Source organism: Hemitrygon akajei, chromosome 1 (genome assembly GCF_048418815.1).
Source record: "Hemitrygon akajei chromosome 1, sHemAka1.3, whole genome shotgun sequence".
Lineage (NCBI taxonomy): Eukaryota > Metazoa > Chordata > Chondrichthyes > Myliobatiformes > Dasyatidae > Hemitrygon > Hemitrygon akajei.
The window spans coordinates 188,549,852-188,569,964 of record NC_133124.1 but is presented as its reverse complement, the minus strand read 5'-3'; the positions used below and the strand labels follow the sequence as shown (position 1 = coordinate 188,569,964).

At 40.9% G+C, this 20,113-nt stretch overlaps 1 protein-coding gene across 1 annotated transcript in view; it reads right to left on the bottom strand.

Annotated features, from left to right (window-relative positions):
- gpat4 (glycerol-3-phosphate acyltransferase 4) overlaps positions 1–20,113 on the bottom strand; it is a 106,028-nt gene that overhangs the window by 48,182 nt on the left and 37,733 nt on the right. Inside the window, exons 4-6 of the mRNA XM_073056901.1 lie at positions 14,673–14,747; positions 8,741–8,830; positions 403–496 (exon numbers count right to left, since the gene is read on the bottom strand). Of these exons, the coding sequence (XP_072913002.1) occupies positions 403–496; positions 8,741–8,830; positions 14,673–14,747 (259 nt within the window). The remainder of the gene's footprint in view (positions 1–402; positions 497–8,740; positions 8,831–14,672; positions 14,748–20,113) is intronic.

The window sequence follows — 20,113 nt, the reverse complement described above, 5'->3', positions numbered from 1 at the left end:
GCAGTATTTATGGTCATTATGGACATGATTGGCTGAAGAGCTTGCTTATGTGCTGCATGAATCCATAATCATAGATTTTAAATAACTGGAAATAAGATTGACAAGGCTTTATTTAAAGTTGTCAGGATATGGAATGCTTAATCTGGGATAGAATTTGATTCTGAAAACAATTTGAAACCCACTTGGTTCAAGAGCCAGCAATGAGTTAAAATGCTTTTATTCAGTTTACTGACAAAGGCTGGTATGCACCACGTAGACCATTTACTGAGCAATATAAGAATATGATAGATTGAAGATGACAATATCTTGAAACAAAGTGGCTAGTTTTAGAATCCAAGGTACATGGCATTATTTACATCTGTTCAGCTTTTTACATGGATCTGTACATGGAGAATTACTCACCATAGCGTAGAAGCCATCACTAGCCAGAATGATAACATCAATTGGAGAAGTATGATTTGCAACACATATACCTCCATTTTTGGGTCTGTTTTCACTGTCAAGGAAATACACAAATATCACTGGAAAGCTCAGTGTCTGCAGGTCTGTGCAATATCTTGCAGGCTTACACACTGTAGCCAGCCCCTTCTATTTCACATACAGGCTGGGATAAATATTTATTGTTTATCAGTCTTTTAGTCTTCCTCTGATCCAGCAATTGCCCACAGCATCTTTCTTCCAGAAATCTCACCTTTTCTTTCCCATCCACTAATTATAAAACAACTCTGCTTCCTATTCATTTCATACAGAAATGCGCCTGGGAAAAGCTTTAGAGAACAACAGATGGCAAATGGCCAGAAACAACAAAAGATATCTCGAAAAAAACTAAGACAAGCAAGGAGTTGGAGAATTGTAAAGGGCAATGACAAGGTGGTATTAGGAGTTGTTACTGATTTATTTTTGGGATCTGGACATTCCTGGTTAGGCCACCATTTATTACCCACCTCTAAGTGCCGTTGAAATGTTGTTATAGAGCTGCCCTGTTCAACTGCTGTGGTCTTCTGGTGAAAATATGCTTGTCATGCTGTTGGGAATGGACTTCTAGGATTTAGATCCAGCAACTAAGAATAGCAATGTTTCCACATCAGAATAGTGCGCAACTTGGAATACGATATTCAGGTGGCATTTCCATTCGTCTGCTGTCCACGTCCTTTTTCTTTAGCTTTGGAGGCTTTGGTTTGGGAGGTGCAATCAAGGTGGCTTGGGTAAGTAATTGCAGTACATTTTACACAAGTTACACACTGCAGTCACAATGTTGTAAATGTTGAGTGGCTTTGTGGGCTATCAATTGAGTGGGCTCCTTTGTCATAATAGTGTCTAACTTTTCAAGTATTATTGAAGCTATATTCATTCAGCCAAAATGCCATTCCATCACATTCCTGCCTTGTGTCTTACAGATAGTGTAAGTACTTTGGAGGGTCAAGTGAGTCTTTTTTGATTTGTCCTTGTAGCCGCTATATTGTTGTGGCTGACCCAGAGTTTCTGGTTAATGGCAATCTCCAGAACGTCGATGGTACAATATTTTGATATTAATGCCATTGAATATCAAAGTGGTCAGACTTTTGTTCCAGTAAGAGATAGCCATTGCCTAACACTTTTGGGGTATAAATGTTACTTATCAGTCCATGCTGATGGAGTTTAGATCTTGTTGTATGCAAGGATGGATCACTATTTGGTGAGGAGTTACAGATGGAATTGAATACAGAACAGCCAATGAATTTCCTGTGTCACCAATGACACAGCTCAAGCTGGTTGGTCTTAGATACTGTCCTCAAGAACTGCAGCACTTATGTCCTAAGGCAGGACTTCCTCATGATTTCCCTGTGTACAACATACAACTCTAATAAACAGAGTCCTTTCCTCAGGTGCCCATAATTTCAATTCTATTTGGACCTCCTCCCCACCCCCAATGCCACAATTGGTCAAATATTCCTTTGTTGTCAACCGTAGTCACACTTGTGTTATCTCTGGAATTCAACTCTTCCATCGAGGTAAAGAAGCAAAATGCAAAGTGCACCCCGTGAACTAATTTTTTAGCGAGTAAATGCCACCTGATGAAGCCATCTTTGGCACCTGGCATCACTCTACTGGTGACTGAAAGATGTGTTCTCTTTCTTGTTATCACACCATACCTGGGCAATATTCCACACTGTCAAGTATATTCCAATGCTTTAATTGTGTGGAACAGCTTGGCTGAAGCACACTCAAGCAGACAACTTCAATACAGTATAATATAAAGGTGCTATCACTATAGGCCTCCCAATTAGCAGCTGGAGATGTATCATAGCATGATACAAAACAACAGGGTTGTTGTAATAGATGATGCAAACTTCCAATATTAACAGGAACTCCCATAGTGCAAAAGACATAGATGGGGTAGAATTTGGTAGGTACATCCTAACAGCATTCTTGAAACAATATATAGATATTCCAACAAGGGAAGGGGCCATACTACAGTTGATATGGTGAATGAGCTTGGTCAGGTGATTGAAGTTTTAGAGGGGGTGGAATTGGGAACACTGATCATAATTCTGTAAGCTTTAAGACAGTTATGGATTAAGATAAGACCGGATCTCGGATAAATTACTAAATTGGGAGAAGTCTAATTACTATAGTATCAAGCAGGAACTAAGGATTGTAGCTTGAAATATCTATTTAAGGATAAATCTGCATCTGACGTGTGAGCAATTTAAAGGCTGGCTGGTTAGAGTTCAGGACAGCATTTTCTGTGAGAATGAAAGCATGGCAAGGTCCAGGATTCTTGGGAGACAAAAAAGATATTTCAAGTTTTGTCAGAAAGAAAAAAAGAAGCATATTTTAAGGCTTAGAAATATAAAAGCAGTAAAGAACTTATACAAGAATCAGGAAGGCTAACTGAGGCAATGAAATAGTAGAATTAAGGAGAATCCCACAGCAATTTATTATAAGCAGCAAGAAGGTAGCTGGGGAATGGATAGGTCCACTCAAGGATAAAAGTGGGAATTTAAGTGTGGAGGTAGAGGAAGTGGGTGAGTTCCTAAATAACTAGTTTGCTTTAGTTCACCAAAGGGCATAGATAACGGTGAGATTCTTGGGCAAGTCAATATCAAAAAGGATATTTTGATTAAGCTTGGAATGTGCTGCCAGGGGAGGTGGCAGAAGCAGTTACAATAGCAACGTTTAAGAGGCATTTAAACATACACATGTGAACAGGCAGCGAATACAGAACAATCCAGACTACATGCAAGCAAACGAGATGTTGCGCTGTGGTCATGGTTGGTTCAGACATGGTGGACCTGTTCATGTTCTCACATACCGTTCTATGTTCTCACAGATACTGCATGTTGTCTGCTACATCCACTGTCTCAATTTTTACTGATTCAAATTGGCTGAATATAGGCTTCTATCGTGGTGAAGAACTCAACGGGATGCTCAGGTGGATCTTCTCAACAAAGCTAGCTAAATATGGTGTCTTTTTTCCCATAGAATACTCTGCAGCTTTGGCACTGGTACTGTAATAATGTACTTGAAGCTTCCTGCTCATCCCAACAGCTTATTAATTATCCACCATTCACACGATGTGGCAGGGATGCAGAGCTTGAACCCGATCTGTTGGTGATGCTAATTCTATCTCACACTGCCTCTGTTTAGTTAAGTCTGCTGGGCTCATGCGATTCTGTACTCCGTATTGATCCCTGGCTTGGGAGTACTGCAGAATCAGTACGTGTCAGACCACAAGGTCGTATCATGGTGGTGTACCTTTCTTTTCCTGATGGGAATTCACAGCACCTCTCGGATGCTCAGTTTTAAGCTGCTGATGTGTTCACCTCATTTAGTGCAACCATACTTTTATACAACATGTAAAAGCATGTCCTCAGTATGAATACAGGGCTTTGTGTGGCAATCACTAGAAAAGAAAGTAACCACAGGAGGACACCACACAAAAGTTTCATAGTGATGGAAAGGACAAAGGTAGTAGAGAGATCTGAAGGGCAAGAATCTTGAGAAACAAAGATTATTGAGATACAAATAAATTTAGGTGACTAGAACCAGCTTCCTGAGCAACTTGCAGAAGGACGTCAAGAGAGGTGACATATCAGTCTGAAATTTTGAAAGAGACCACTGACATAAGATGTTAATATTTTTGCAATTCATTGATTCAGAATGACCTGCCAAGCATTGCTGCGATTTTCTGTTTTTAATATAGGTGGTAAACAATCCTCATTTTACAAATTCTCAGTATCTTCCATTATGTTTGTGGGATGCAATGCACACATTTAACATAGCATTTCTAATAGAACAATACAGCAAAGTACAGGCCCTCTGGCTCACAATATTGGGCCAACCTTTTAACCTAGTTGTTCCTCCCACATAGCCTTCCATTTTCTTGTTCATCCCATCTAAGAATCTGTCTCAAACTCCACCCCAGACAGCAGGTTCCACGCACCTACCACTCTGTAAAAAAACCTATCTCTGACATCCCCCTATATTTTTCTCCAAACACCTTAAATTTTTGCCCCTTATATTACTTATTTTCACCCTGGGGAAAAGTCTGACTGTGCACTCAATCTATGCCTTTTATCATCTTGAGTGACCTCTATCTAATCACCTCTCATTCTCCTTTCAAGAGAAAAGCCTTAACTTGCTCATAAGATATGCTCTCTAATTCAGGCAGCACCCTGGTAAATCTCCTCTGTTCCCTCTCTAAAGCTTCCACATCCTACCTATAATGAGGTGACCAGAAATGAACACATTTCCAAGTGTGGTCTAACCAGAATTTTACAGAGCTGCAATATTATCTCTAGGCTCTTGAATTCAACTAATGAAGTCCAGCACACCATACACCTTCTAAGCCACCCTATCAACTTGCACTACAACTTTGAGGGATCTATGGGTATGGACCCCAAGATCCAACTGTGATTTAGACAATGAAATTGATGGCTTTGTGGCAAAGTTTGCAGATGATTCAAAGGTAGGCGGAGAAGTAGGTATTGCTGAGGAAGCAATGCGATTGCAACAGGACTTAGACAAATTGGAAGAAGGGGCAAAAAATGGCAGAAGGAATTGTGTTGGGAAATGTATGATATGCATTTTAGTAAAAAGGAATAATACGGACTATTATCTAAATGGGGAGAAGGTTCAAACATCAGAGGTCCAGAGTGACTTAGGAGTCCTCATGCAAGACTCCCAGAAGGTTAATTTACAGATTGAGTCTGTGGTAAAGGCAGCAAATGTAATGTTGGCATTAATTTCAAAGGGAATAGAATATAAAAGCAAGGAGATAATGCTGAGCCTTTATAAGACACTGGTCAGGCCTCACTTGGAGTATTGTCAACAGTTTTGGACTCCATTTCTCAGAAACGATGTGTTGTCATTGGAGAGAGTCCAGGAGGTTCACAGGGATGATTCAGGAAATGCAGGGGTTAACATATGAGGAGCATTTGGCAGCTTTGGGCCTGTACTCACTGGAATTGAGAAAAACGTGTGAGGATCTCATTGAAACCTACCGAATGTTGATAAAACTAGATAAGGTGGATGTGGAAAGGATGTTTCTTCTGATGGGGTTATCCAGAACTAGAGGGCACAGCCTCAGAATTGAGGGGCAACCCTTCAGAACAGTGGTAAGGAAGATTTTTTAAGTCAGAGAGTAGTAAATCTGTGGAGTGCTCTGCCACAGACTGTGGTAGAGGCCAAATCTGTGCATATATTCAAGGCGGAAGTTGATCATTTCTTGATCAGTCAGGGCATCAAAAGATATGGCGAGAAGACAGCTTACAGAGTCGAGGGGGATCCATGATCAGCCATGATGGAATGACAGGGTAGACTCAATGGGCTGAATGGCCTAATTCTGCTCCTATGTCTTCTGGTTTATGCCTTCTGTGGGCAAGCCAATTCTGAATTCACACAGCCAAGTAAACCATGCCTCCTTGCTTTCTGAGTGAGCCTACAATGGGGAACCTTGTCAAATGCCTTACTAAAATTCATACACACCATATATACCGATCTGCTTTCGTCAATTTGTTTTGTCACTTCTTCAAAGAATTCAATCAGGTTAGTGAGGCAAGACCTGTCTCCCACTAAACCATGCTCACTATCCCTAATCAAACAATGCTTCTCAAAATCCTGTCTCGAAGAATTTTCTTCAAGTTTTCCCACCTCTCACTGATCTTTAATTCCCAAGAGTTTCCTGTATCTTTCTTGAACAAGGAATGACATTTGCCACCCTTCAATCATTTCGTACTGCTCCTGTGACCAGTGAAGACACAAAGGTCATCGGCAAAAGCTCAGCAACCTCCTCTTCCCTCAATTTCCACAGTAAACTGGTGTATATCCCATAGAGCCCTGGGGACTTATCCTAACATTTTTCAAAAGTTCCAACATGTTCTCTTTAACATCAACATGTTTCAGTACATCAGACTGTTCTATGCTGACATTTGTTAAGTAACTTCTCACTGGTGAATACTAAAGCACAGTATACATTAAGGACCTCCTCTACCTCTTCTGACTCTAGGTATGTTTCCAACTTTGACCCTAATTAGTCCTAGCCTCACTCAAGTAACTCTCATGTTCTTCATGTATATGTAGCTCTTCTATGTCCATTCTTAAGGTCCTCCCTGGCTACCTTGTAACTCTCTGGAGCTCTGCATGATCCTTGCTTCCTAAACTTCAACTATGCTTCCTTCGTCCACTTGACTAGATGTTTCAGATCACATCAGCTATGGTTCCTTCACCCTACCATCATTCCACAACCCCCAGCAAGCATTTTCGAAACAACCTCCTCATTTCTGCTTCCCTGAGTACATCTGTTTCCAAAAATCTGCCTCCAGATCTGTTTTTTTAGTGTCTCTGCTGTTACCGGAGGGTCTACAGAATACTCTCAATAGAGTATTCGCACCCTGTTTCTGACTTCCACCCACACCGACTCAGAAGACAATTCCTCCACAATATCCCCCCTTTCTGCAGTTGTGATACTATCCCTAATAAGCAATATCACTTCCCCACCTTGTCCCTTTTTAAACATCTAAATCCCAAAATACCCTGCAGTTAATCCTGCACTTGTGACAGCCAAGACTCCATAATGGCTACATCATTTTAAAATCTGCCTCCCAATCTGCATCTCTGTTCCTATTGGGAAGGTTCTATAGAAAAATCCCGTATAACTACGGATCCCACAATTACATACACTGCAAAATTAAAGAAGTATTGAAGATGAACTCTAGCTCTCAGTACAGGTCTTCCTTAGCTTTGTACAAACAAGTATTTTGGAGACCGGCAAGATGCATATGCCAGTTGCTGCGGGGCTACATGCATTCTTACCCTGTGGGAACTCAGTTCACGGCCACATTTCTGAACTGCAAACTATCTGGGTTACGAACACTTCACAGAAACAAAAGTTGGGGAGGACCTGTATACTCAAAGGGGAAGGAATACAAGCTAGCAGGTGATAGGTGATACCAGGTTAGGAGGTGGTAGCTGGATGGGGGTGGATAGGTAGAAGTGGTAAAGGGGTGAAAATAAGGAATCTAATAAGAGAGGACAGTGGACCATAGAAGAAAGAGAAGGAGAGCAACCACAGGGAGGTGATGAGCGGGTGAGAAGAGAAAAGGCTGGAGAGTAACCAGAATAAGAAATGGGAAAAGACAGGAAGGGGGAGGAGAAACTACCCCAAGTTAGAGAAATTGATGTTCACGCCGTCATGTTGGAAGGTACACCGACAGAGTATGAGGTGCTGCTCCTCCAGCCTGTGTTTGGCCTCAACATGCCAGTAGAGGAAGACATGGGCAAACATGGCAGAGTGGGAATGGGAAACTGAATTGAAATGGGTAGCCACTTCTGCCCAAAACAGGGTTGTTGTTTATAGATACTGGTAAAGTAGCACTGATATATTTAAAGTAATTCTACTCTTTAAAAAGCTTGTAACTTAACTTGTCCACACAACTTTATGCTAGTTCTTCAAATGTTCAACAAGCTTAGCGCTTCAAAACTAAGATAGCTTTAAAAAAAACAATTTCCTTAGTTATTAAAGTTACAGAAATGGTCATATATTGTACTTGAACATGATTACGATGGAATTGGAATAATTCATGAAACATAACCATGGGAAAAGTGTATGCAGATGGAGTAAGAGCAGATTTATTATTTATTGCTCAAAATACTGGTGTCCATGTTACGAGTTTACCTTATCAGCTGTTCCATTTCTGCTGACCTACTTTTGTCCTGCACACCCCGTCTGCACCCAAACCCAGTCCACACTTAAGTTTAAAATTCTTATTCATACTGTCAAATTTCTCTTTCTCAATCACACCTACCAGCTGTACAGCCATGTTCCTTCAGTTCTAGCACAATGATCTAACCACTGACGGCCCAACTGCTGACAGTCATATGTTCAGCTGTCTTACCCTAGACTTTAAACTGTTTCCTTGAATATTTCCTTCTCTCTCCTTACTTATGGTTTTAAAATTCTCTACATTGACCTTTAGATCTTAGCTATTAGTCCCAAAATTCCTTTATTTGGCATGATGTCAAAGTTTATCTGATAATACAAATATTACAACACTTGGGGTGTTACATAACTTTAAAAATGATAAGTGCTGATACTTACAGTGCTGCAACAAAACACATCTTCCTTCTATCTGGTTTCCATGATAAAATGTGCAACTTATTAAACTACTGACTCCTATTGCCAAATGAAATTCAAGTACCCAGTTACAAGTAAATTTTGGGATAATGCCACCTACTATGTTCAGCACTATATACCAACCTGTCATGATAATGTATAATTGCAGTCAGCGCTCTCACGCAGATCCTGTAGCACATCAAGTGTACATGTTTGCTCAAAAAGTCCTTCAACCTAGGCAAAGAGAAAATTGAAGAGAGGGCACAATTAATACAAGTTAGTAGATAAGTTTCTGAGGAATGAAAAATTTTAAACTTCCCCTTCAAACCTTTCAGAAAATTTTCATTATTCTTCTCTTAACCAGATTCATCGAGATACTACAGTCAATTCATAATGAATCCTGTGTCAACACAGTCTTTGAATCATCTTGGACTGTTGGGCCGTAATGCTGACATAAAACTGCATTTAGGCTTAGCACCAAGCTGACAAGCCAAATGGTCTCTGAAAAACTTCTTTGAAATGTGTATCATTTAGATATTATAATCTCTCGCACCCCGAGTTTCCACTGACCACTGGAAAATTGGATGAAAAGAGGTAGCTAAAATAATAAATGCTAATTATGACTCAAAACCACAAGACGTAATCCCCTCCAATTTGATTCTGGAAAGGCATTAGTAAATTAGATGTGTTTTCATCACAATTCAATTGTTTCACAGTTTCATTGCCTACATTACTTTTTCAATACCAGATTACTCAATTAATACAACACCAGAGCAACACAGCATGGACACAGGCCCCTGAACAGCTGTACAAGGTGTCCCAACTCTTATACTCAATGCCCTGACTGATAAAGGAAAGTGCGTCATATGCTTTTTCATCACTTTGTTCTTGTGTGTCACTCTAGATCTTATCCCTTGTCCCTCATAATTTTATAAACCGTTACAAGGTCAACTCACAGCCTCTTTTTTTTTCCACAAAGGGAATAAGCCTAGACTGTCTGATCTTTCCTTATAACTACATCTGGTGTAGATTCAAATCCTGGTGAACCTTCCCCTCACTATTCCTGTTATACCAAACTTTCCCATAGGTTAAGCAACCAGAACTTATATTCAATGCCTCACCCCTTGGAAGCAAGTGTATCACCTTTACACTCTCGTGCTCACACGTCAATGAATGCTGAAATGTAAAGACCAATCATCTGTGCTTGTTTCTTTGGCAAGGAGTCCTGAACCACCACTGATGACCCCCTCTCCAGATCCCCTCTTAATCATGGACACTCCAATCTGGCCTTTTACCTCCCTTGAACATTCCATTTTCAACTGCCAATGTTATTTCAACTGTCTTGAATTCTCCACATCTTACTCCAACCTCATACTCTCCACTCAATCTGCACCTATCCCAACCTTGTCATCAAACTCACAGAGAAGAACAGTGCCGTTTTTATCTAGTGGACTGACATCTACCTTACCAAGGCCAGACACGACTCTTGGTATCTATCCCTGGACCATGTCACCACCAATGTATACCAGCTGACTGCCTTTCAGACCAGAGATCTCATCGCTTCAGGGTATTTTCCTTTCACTGCCTCCAACCGGGAGTCTAGTGTAGCTTTCTCTGTGTTGTTTTTTTTTATGTAGTTCAGTCTAGTTTTTGTACTGTGTCATGTAACACCATGGTCCTGAAAAACATTGTCTCATATTTACTATGCACTGTACTAGCAGTTATGGTCGAAATGACAATAAAAGTGACTTGACTTGACTCAACTTCACACCTCCTGCATCTATATCTACACTTGACCCCTGAATGTACCTCCTCATACCCTTGCTCTACCCTGTCTCTCCTTGGGCAGTCCCTTTCCATCTACATCCTGCACATGTATACACCTCTGTCACCTATCAGAGGTCTCAAGGCTTCTTCCTAGAACACAGAATCAAGCAGCCTCACTCCAACACTCTCATCAGTCTATCATTAGGAGTATGGGAGATTTGGTATGTCAGAAAACTGACACCCGACTTGGTTCACTACTTAGCATCAGATCTAGTTGGCCTATCTACATATTGCATTAGGAATCCTTCCTGGACACCTTAAAAATTTACCTCATCTAAACCTTTTGCACTCAGGAGGTGCCAATCAATATTAGGGAAGGTGAAGTCCCTCATGACAGCAACACTGTTACTACTGCACCTTTCCATAATGTGCCTCCCAATCTGTTCTTCGGTGTCTCTGTCGCTATCTGGGGGCAGGGAGAAGGTGGCATAGAGTACTCCCAATAGAGTGGATTTCTCCCTTCTTGTTTATGAGTTCACCCACATGGACTCAGAAGACGATGCCTCCATGTCGTCCTCTCCTTCTGCAGCTGTGATACTATCCTTGATCATCAGTGCTACTCTGCCACCTCTTTTGCCTCCCTCCCTATCCCTTATGAAAGATCTAAACCCCAGAACATTGAGCAATCATGCCTGCCCTTGTGACAGCCACTTCTTTATAATGGCTCCACAATGCTCCACATTCACCACTGTTACTGATGATATGTGTTGCATTAAAACAGAAACACTTCAACGCATCTCACTGACTGCAATTCTGCCCTACCAACTGCCTACCCTTCCTCTCAATTTCACTAATGTTGCATCTAGCATCTATTTGTAGACCAACTGCTCCATTCACTGACCTATCACTCTGGTTCCCATCTCCCTGCCAAACCAAAAGTTTAAACCCTCCCCAACAGCAACATCTGCCCGCAAGGATATTGGCCCTCGTCAAATTCAGGTAAAGCCCATCCTTTTTGTACAGGTCATATCTTCCAGACGAGATCCCAATGATTCACAAATCTGAAATACAGCCCCCTGCACCAATTCCTCAGCCACACATTTATCTGCCAAATCAACATATTCCTATTTTCACTTGCACATGGCATATGCAGCAATCCAAAGGTTACTACCCTTGAGGTCCTGCTTTTCAGCTTCCTACCCAACTCCCCATATTCTCTGTACACGACCTCATCCCTCTTCTTACCGATGTCGCTGGTATCAATATGTACCACAACTTCTGGCTGCTCATCCTTCCCCATTAGAATGCGGTAGACATGACCTGAGACGTCCCTGACCTTGCCAACAAGGAGGCAACATAGCATCAAGAGTCTCTTTCACATCCACAGAATCTCCTGTCTACTCCCCTAATTAATCAATCCTCTATCGCCATTTCCCTTCTGAGCCATAGAGCCAGACTCGGTGACAGAGACCCAGCCCCTTGGTTCACTACTTAGCATCAGATCTAGTTGGCCTATCTACGTATTGCATTAGGAATCCTGGTTAATTACTCTCCTGGTAGGTCATCTCCCCCCACCCCTTCCTCACCCCAACGGTATCCAAAGCGATATGGCTGTTATTTTATGGGAGTTATTCTGGTAAAAGGCCCATGACTTTCATTGTGTGCTGCGTCTGCGAGGCTGAGTCGGGCAGAGCCATGGAAATCCATAGCAGGGGTATTCCCTTCTGCTGCTGGCGTGGGATGGCGAGTCTGTCGGGACCCTGGGGACTTGTGGAAACTGTGTGGTGGTTTCTTTGAACTTATAGTCCTTTTAACATCTTTGGACTATTTTTACTGTGCCCATGGTCTGTATTTTTATCAATTATGCGATTGTTTGCACTGTTGTAACTATATGTTGTAACTATGTGGTTTTGTGCAGGTCTTGTAGCTTTAGTTTTTGGTCTTGTTTTGTCTGGTGGATGTGGAGCTCCTTTCTGGGGAATGCGCTAGACGGTAGCGTGATATTAATACGCAGCAGCCTCTCCGGACTCTGGATTGGGGATTGCCAAACGTTATGTGGATTTTCTGGTGTAGTCTGTTTTACCATATGCTTTTGTGATATCATTCTGGGGGAACGTTGTCTCATTTCTTAACTGCATTGCATTTGTGGTTTCTAAATGACAATAAACTGAATCTGAATCTGAATGACTAGTGGTATTCAGCAGGGATCAATAATGGAATATTTGTTGTTTGTGATATATGTAAATGACTTGGATGAAATGTAGATGGGTGGATTAAGAAAGCTTGTACATGATACAAAGGATTAGTGGCATTGTGGTAGTGTAGAAGCAAGATCCTACAGAAGGATACAGATCAGTTTCAGATATGGATGAAAAAATGTCAGATGGGAATTTAATTAGTCAAATGCAAATCTATCTCTTTTGAGAGATCAAAAATAAAGGGCAGTATATTGTTAGTGGCAAGACCCTTAACAGTGTTGACTAAGGGATCTCAGGGTCCAAGTTCGTAGCTCCCTGTAAGTTGCTACACAGGTTTATATGGTGGTTAAGAAGATATATGACATGCTTGCCTTTCTAAGTAGAAACATTAACTTATGCTGAAGTTATGCTGCAGCTTTATAAGGTTCTAGTTAGGCTAAATTCTGGTTGCCTCATCAGAGGAAGGGTGTGGATATTTGGGAGAGGGTACAGAAGAAAGGATGCTGTCTGTTAAAAAGAGAGGTTGCAGAGGTTCAGGGCAGATCTGATAGAGATTTATAAGATTTTTAGAGCTATAGGCAGACAACTGGTAGCTTTCTCCCTAGGGTCAAAATTTGTATAGCATAGGATATGCAATTTCAGGTGAAAAGGGGCATGTTGAAAAAAGATGCATGAGCAGTCAGAGTGGTGAGTGGAATACACTGCCAGGGGTTGTGGTGGAGGCAAATATGATCAAGGTGCTCAAGAGTCTTAAGTAGGCACATGGATGTGCAGATACTGGAGGGACATTAACAATAGCAACAATTAGCAGCAGCCGAGTTCATGGCACCATGGGTGGCTCTGCGGCACAGGAGGGAAGGAAAAGGAGTGGGAGAGCTATAGTGATAGGGGATTTGATTGTAAGGGGAACAGATAGGCATTTCTGAGGCCGCAAACGAGACTCCAGGATGTTATGTTGCCTCCCTGGTGCAAGGGTCAAGAATGTCTCTGAGCAGCTGCAGGACATTCTGGAGAGGGAGGGTGAACAGCCAGTGGTCGTGGTACACATAGGTACCAACGATATAGGTAAAAAACAGGATGAGGTCCTACAAGGTGAATTTAGGGAGTCAGGAGATAAGCTAAAAAGTAGGACCACAAAAGTAATAATCTCTGGATTACTACCAGTGCCACGTGCTAGTCAGAGTAGAAATAGGAGGATATTTCAGATGAATACGTGGCTTGAAAAATGGTGCAAGGGGGAGGGATTCAAATTTCTGGGGCATTGGAACCAGTTCTGGGAGAGGAGGGACCGGTATAAACAGGACGGTCTTCACCTGGGCTGGACTGGAACCAATGTCCTAGGGGGAGCATTTGCTACTGCTGTTTAGGAGGATTTAAACTAATGTGGCAAGGGGATGGATACAAGTGCAGAGAGACAGAGGGGTGTAAAATGAGGGTAGAAGCAAAAAGTAGTAAGGTGAAAAGTAAAAGTGGCAGGCAGGCAAATCCAGGGCAAAAAGCAAAAAGGGCCACTTTTCAACATAATTGTGTAAGGGCTAAGCGTGTTGTAAAAACAAGCTGTAGTTCCCCAATGTTACTTACCATTTTTGCTTCTTACACTTACATGCTGACCTTGAACTCTTATTTTCTTGCATCTCATCAGATGTTCCCCCACAGTAGCTGCTCCCGATCTAACTATCTCAGGTCCTGTCCTATACGATCATCTTCGCACAGTTTAGGGGTCTATTTCAAGGACCAATGTTGACATTTTCCCTGATGACTTTGAAAATTTGTGACTTAAGGTCACTGTTTCCAAAAGATCCCCCACAGGCACTTCCATCACTTTTCCTTCCTCAAATCCCCAAGGCAAGATCAAGTAGGGTTAGTAGAATTCTATACATACTGTACCTCTTTAATACACTCTTTGGCATTTTACAAGATCCAAGCCATGCCCTCACACTGCAACCCCACACCCTCCTGCATTTGTCTAGCCATTGCCTACACTTTTGCATTAAGCCACCATACCACTATTGCTAAAAGAAAAATCACTAGTACCAAAATGACAGTGATGAAAATTGGTATAAACGCATCTACAAAATCTGCACTATTAACAAGGAAAGCAACATTCTTACCATCCATTTGGTAAATATCCCACAATGGTTGTTCCAATCACTAACATGCTAATGCCAGTGATAGCCAGGGTAACCCTAAAAAAAATGTTGCAATTAGACCTACAAACATTCATAATTTTATCTTTCTATACATTTTTCATTCACATCCTTTTGTGCAGTCTCTCTTTAACAAAGCCTATTCATAAACAGTGGTACCTTGATGATTTACCAGTGAGCTGTCAGCTTTTGTGGCACCATGTCACATTAAAGCATCAGCGACTAAGAAACAGAAAAATGAATAAAATTAGAGGCTGTAAGATTATAGACTAAAAACATAAAAGGAAATGAAAAAAGAGCCTCAGAGCCACAAGAAAATCTGTTTCACTTAATGCTAGTGCAGAAACTCATCCAAAACAGTTATTATTTTAGCATGGATTAAGTAACCACTTTAATCACATCATAGAACATGTAATCAGCCAGTGTAATTATCAACAGTTAATGGTCAGGCTTTAAATATCATTATGATAAAGTCTCATAATTGATTGATATTTCACTAAATCATAAAAAAACTGAATGGAACTGTCTAAGACATATTCAGAAAACCCTACAAATACAATGCTGTGTTCACTTGCAGATAAAAACATAATTACTTTCACCAGGGAGGAGATACAAGAGCCTGACGACCCACACTCAACATTTTAGGAACAGCTTCTTCGCCTCTACCATCAGATTTGGTACTAGTTTATTAGATACAGTGAAAAGCTTGCTTTGCATTTCTGCAGTCCATGAACACTAGCTCACTATTCCTCTTCTGCATCTTATTTGCAAAATATATTTAATCAATATTTATTTATTATTGCAAGATACAGTATTTTTTATGTTTTACCACAAAACAAATTTCATGATACATGTATGTCAGTGATAAGAAACCTGATTCTGAAGCAATACTACCCAAAATGTTAATAGCATGGATGGCTGCAGATGGCAGACAGGAGAGGATGGAGCAAAGTACTGTCCAGTGTGAGTACATAAAATATTACAACACTGATAAAGGTTAAATATAAATTACAATGGACAATTGGGGAACCTTCTTCGGAGTTCAGAGGGAGTGGGATTCATTTCCAGGATTCTTGCAGAAGTTAAAACAAACATTCCAGCTCTTACAATATTTTTGCTGCAGCAGAATGGAAGTCTATATCATAATCTGACTCCATCAGCCTCCTGTGAACTGCAAGGACCTGACAGTCCTGCTTTCATTCAAGATCCAATGAACAATACAGGCCAACCAAGCATCTCTTGCGGCAATGTTTGTGTCACTATTATTTTAATCTTTAAACAGTATATTGGATACGGTTAGGATGAGCTCAAAGGGCTCAAAAAATAATGGGGGCTTGTAAGATATGTATTGGAATATAGATTGAAAATTCAAATTGACAAGGGCAATCTAAAAGACAAGCTCAGGTTGTGTGTTCGAATGGCCTCTTGGAACAATATATTGATAGAGCAATACCAGAGCTGTCTCAGATCTGTTATTATGCAGTAAGTAATGGAGTATCCAACCATAGAATTCTACCTTCTATGTTTAAATGAATAAAGTGCACATTTTGACACCTCTTAAATGCTGTCAGCAACTCTGCTTCCACCATTCCCTCTAGCAGTTCATTTCTAGTACTCACCATTCTCTGGGTGAAAAAGTTCCTCCTCAAATCTCCTCTAAAGCCCTTCACCCTTACCCTAAATATACAGTGACTTGAAAAAGCATTCAGCCCCCACAACTATTTTCACATTTTACTGTCTAATTTTCTTAATGTTAAAATATACTGCAGGAGGTTTTTTTCTGAGCTAATCTACAAAACATTGTGCATCATATCAAATTGAAAAGTTCCAAAATATGTCAACAATCTAATAAAAATTAAAAACCAAAATTGTGAGGCTGAAAAAGTATTCATCCCCTTTGGAATTACTATGCTAACGTTCCTCAGGTGCAATATACAGCGTTACTATACCAATTCACCCAATTTGTTGATGTAGAAAATTGGAGGATCACCTATTTTTACTGAATTCATAAGAATAAATACCCCTTCTTTCTGTAAGGTCCAACAGTATGGTAGATTTTCAACAGACAAAATCAAAATGAAAACAAAAGAGCATTCAAAATAAGACCGGTCATAGAGAAGCAAAATCTGGGGAAGGATACAAGACCATCTCAAAGGTACTGAACATAGCTCAGAGCTCAGTGCAGTCCACGGTGAAAAAGTGGAAAAATATGAAACCACACCCAAAAGGGTCAGGCCACCCCTCTAAACTTAATCACCAGAGAAGAATGGCACTTGGAAGAGTCGCTACTGACGGCAACAGTCACTCTCAGTGCACTGCAGAAGTCAGTGGCTGTAACTGGAGATGAAGTTCATGGCTTCACAATCTCTTAGACCTTGCACAAAAAGGGTATTTATAAGAGTGGCAAAGAAGCAGCCCTGGCTAAAAAAAAGCATATCCTTGCCCAGAAAGACTTTGCAAAGTGTCACTTAGAAGATACTGGAAAGATGTGGATGAAGGTCTTCTAGTCAGATGAGTCCAAATTGGAATATTTTAGACTTAACACTAAGCAGTGCATGTGGTGAAAATCTAAGACTGTGTAACACCATACCTATTGTAAGGTATGGTGAAGGTAGCATCATGCTATGGGGATGCTTTTCAGCAACAGTGACTGGAAATCTAGTTAGGATTGATGGGAAGGTGAATGCTGCTAAATACAGAGAAATCCTAGATAAAAACCTGCTAGCTTGTGCCAGAAAGTTTAATCTGGGGAAGAAGTTCATCTTTCAGCAGGACAACAACCTAAAGCACACTGTCAGAGCAACTATGGAGTGGCTTCAATTGATGTTGTTGAGTGGCCCAGTCAGAGTCCTGACCTTCACCCAATCGAACATCTCTGGCAAGACTGTTGTCCACCACTACTCCCCAACAAATCTGGCACAAGCTTGAGCAATTTTGCAAGGAGCAATGGGCAAATATTGCTCCATCATGTTGTGTAAAGCTAATAGAGACTTATCTAAAAAGACTACTGCCTGTAATAACTGTGAGAGGTGATTCAACTTAGCAAAGAGGAATGAACACTTTCGAACCACTGACAATTCAGTTTTTGAATTTTTATTTTTACATGCTTTACAATTTTCCCTGTCTTTTGGGTTCTATTGCAGAAAAAAGGAGCATATGATTCACAAGTTAAAGTTCTCAGTTAAATTGATCAAAATCTCTGGTTGTAATATTAATTTATGTGAACAAAAGGTTGGGGGCTGAATACTTTTACAAGGCACTGTATATCTGCTAGTTTGATTCATCTCTGACACAAGGAAAAACTTCCTGTGGTCTACCTTGTAATATTACATTTCTCAATTATATCCTCTTTCCAGGAAAACAAGATCTACCCAACCTGACCAGTCTCTCCTTATAACCGAAACATTTACTCTAGTATTCAGAGCTGAGATGGTTGATGCCACCTTTCTTTAGATAAAAGGAGACTTTAGTTGATGGATAGCTAATCTTTGATTTCTACTGTTTTCAATCTTACTGAGGCTTCTTGTGTGGAACACTCCTTCAAATCTCCCTTGATGTCAAAGTAAAGTTGCTCTCACATCCTCCCTGGAATTCAGTTCTTTTGTCGATGTTTAATCCAAAGCTATAAGACCTAGAGCTGAGTGGTTAGCAATCAATGAACAAGTTCTGGTGAATAGTGTTGTCCCACAGCACTTTCTTTCCTCATGCTAATGACTGACAGCAAAATGGTTGGACAGCAATTGGTCTGAACTTATACATTCTCTATACATGACATAACTAAGCACATTTCCACACTACGCAACAGCTAGAGAGGTAGTTCCAAGCACTTCAGTTTTGCCCCTACACTTTTCTTCTCATAGTAGGGCACATATCAATGGTAATGCAGCAAAACGTCAAGAGGCTATCACTGAGAAGGTGTTTCTAGGAACAATCTCTTCCTCTTAGTTGTTTAACTCTTTACCAACTTGTGACCAGATGTAGTTGGACTGCAGCGCTTCGATCCAATCTGATGCTTTGGGACACTTGATCGAATATTCCATGCAACCTTTGCTGCTTAGCACATTACTTCACACATAAATGCCCTTTTCACACACTCACTGAGTTAACCCCTCATTCTTACATATACTCAGTGGTGGTCCCGGTATGCTTTGTGACATCCAGGGCTGCTCAGTCCTCTAGCTTAATTGCAATGGAAGAGAGGGAATGTATCCAACCATGAGATTGCGGCAGAATGTGATTCTTCGGTTGCTGATACCCTGCTGTGACTCATTATCAAGCTGTATTGAGTCACTATACCCATTTAGAATCTCCCATTCAGCTCAATAACGCTGCCTAGTAACATGAGAAATTAACCAGTTCAAAGATGGGACTTTGCAGACACAAAGAGTGATCAGAAATGCCAACGTGCAACTCGCCTCAACACTTGTCAGATCTGTTCCGGTAATTAATCTTCAGGTCTCAGCCAGCTTCAATGATGATGCTACTGAATAACTTATGGAAGTAGTCATTGAAGTTCTGACTTACATACAAAGATTAAAATAAAAATAGTGAATCTGTTCACTCCTTTATAAAAATCTTTCTTCTTGTCATCATGAGTTTTATCTTCACTCCCATAAGCCAGTTCTATCATGCATTTCCTAGTTCCCATTTAAAGCTATCATTAAACCTCACATTAGTGTTAGCAATATAGAGTTAATCTGGATCATTAATTGTGATGCAAAGCTTGATTTCTCAATACTAACCCATTTTCCCTTTAAAACAAAGTAGCAGCCACCAAAATATTTTGCACTGCTTCAGTATATGCACTGTCAGAGGGCGGAGCTTAGTCAAGATGGTGCTAGACAGTGACTCCTTTGCTTGCATCTTTGGAAACAGTTCTATTTCCATCTTTAATATCTCTATTTTTCCCTTTCAGGTTTCCTTTGAAGACCCTGACCTGGAGTTGCACACTGACTTCGGTTCTTTGCAGGAATGGGACCCGCTATCAGGGTGTCACAACTGGCCATTATCCGACATGCCAAGGGCGCGGCCTAAGAGCTTAGCTTGCCTTTGGAGGCCTAGGATCTCAGGGCTCTGGAGATGGGCGGATCGAAGGTCAGTGTCCCAGACCAGTGTGTCATGGGAGCTGGAAGATCTTTGGCTGTGTGCCTAGAGATCTGAGATCCTTGAAACAGAGCTTGGAAAAAGCCATGCAATGGACTTTTAACATCGTAAACTAGTGAGTTGTTTATTATGTCTCCCTTCTGGCTGTGAAACAAAGACATCTCTTTCTCCCTTATTACGGAGAGAGAGAGAGAACCTGTGGTATGTTGAATACCAGGTGAACGTGTAGTCTTTGGAGTACTGCAAGAATGTGTCTTTGCTGTTGCTTTTGCTGCACGCTTGAGTGCTTGGTGGCGGGTGCC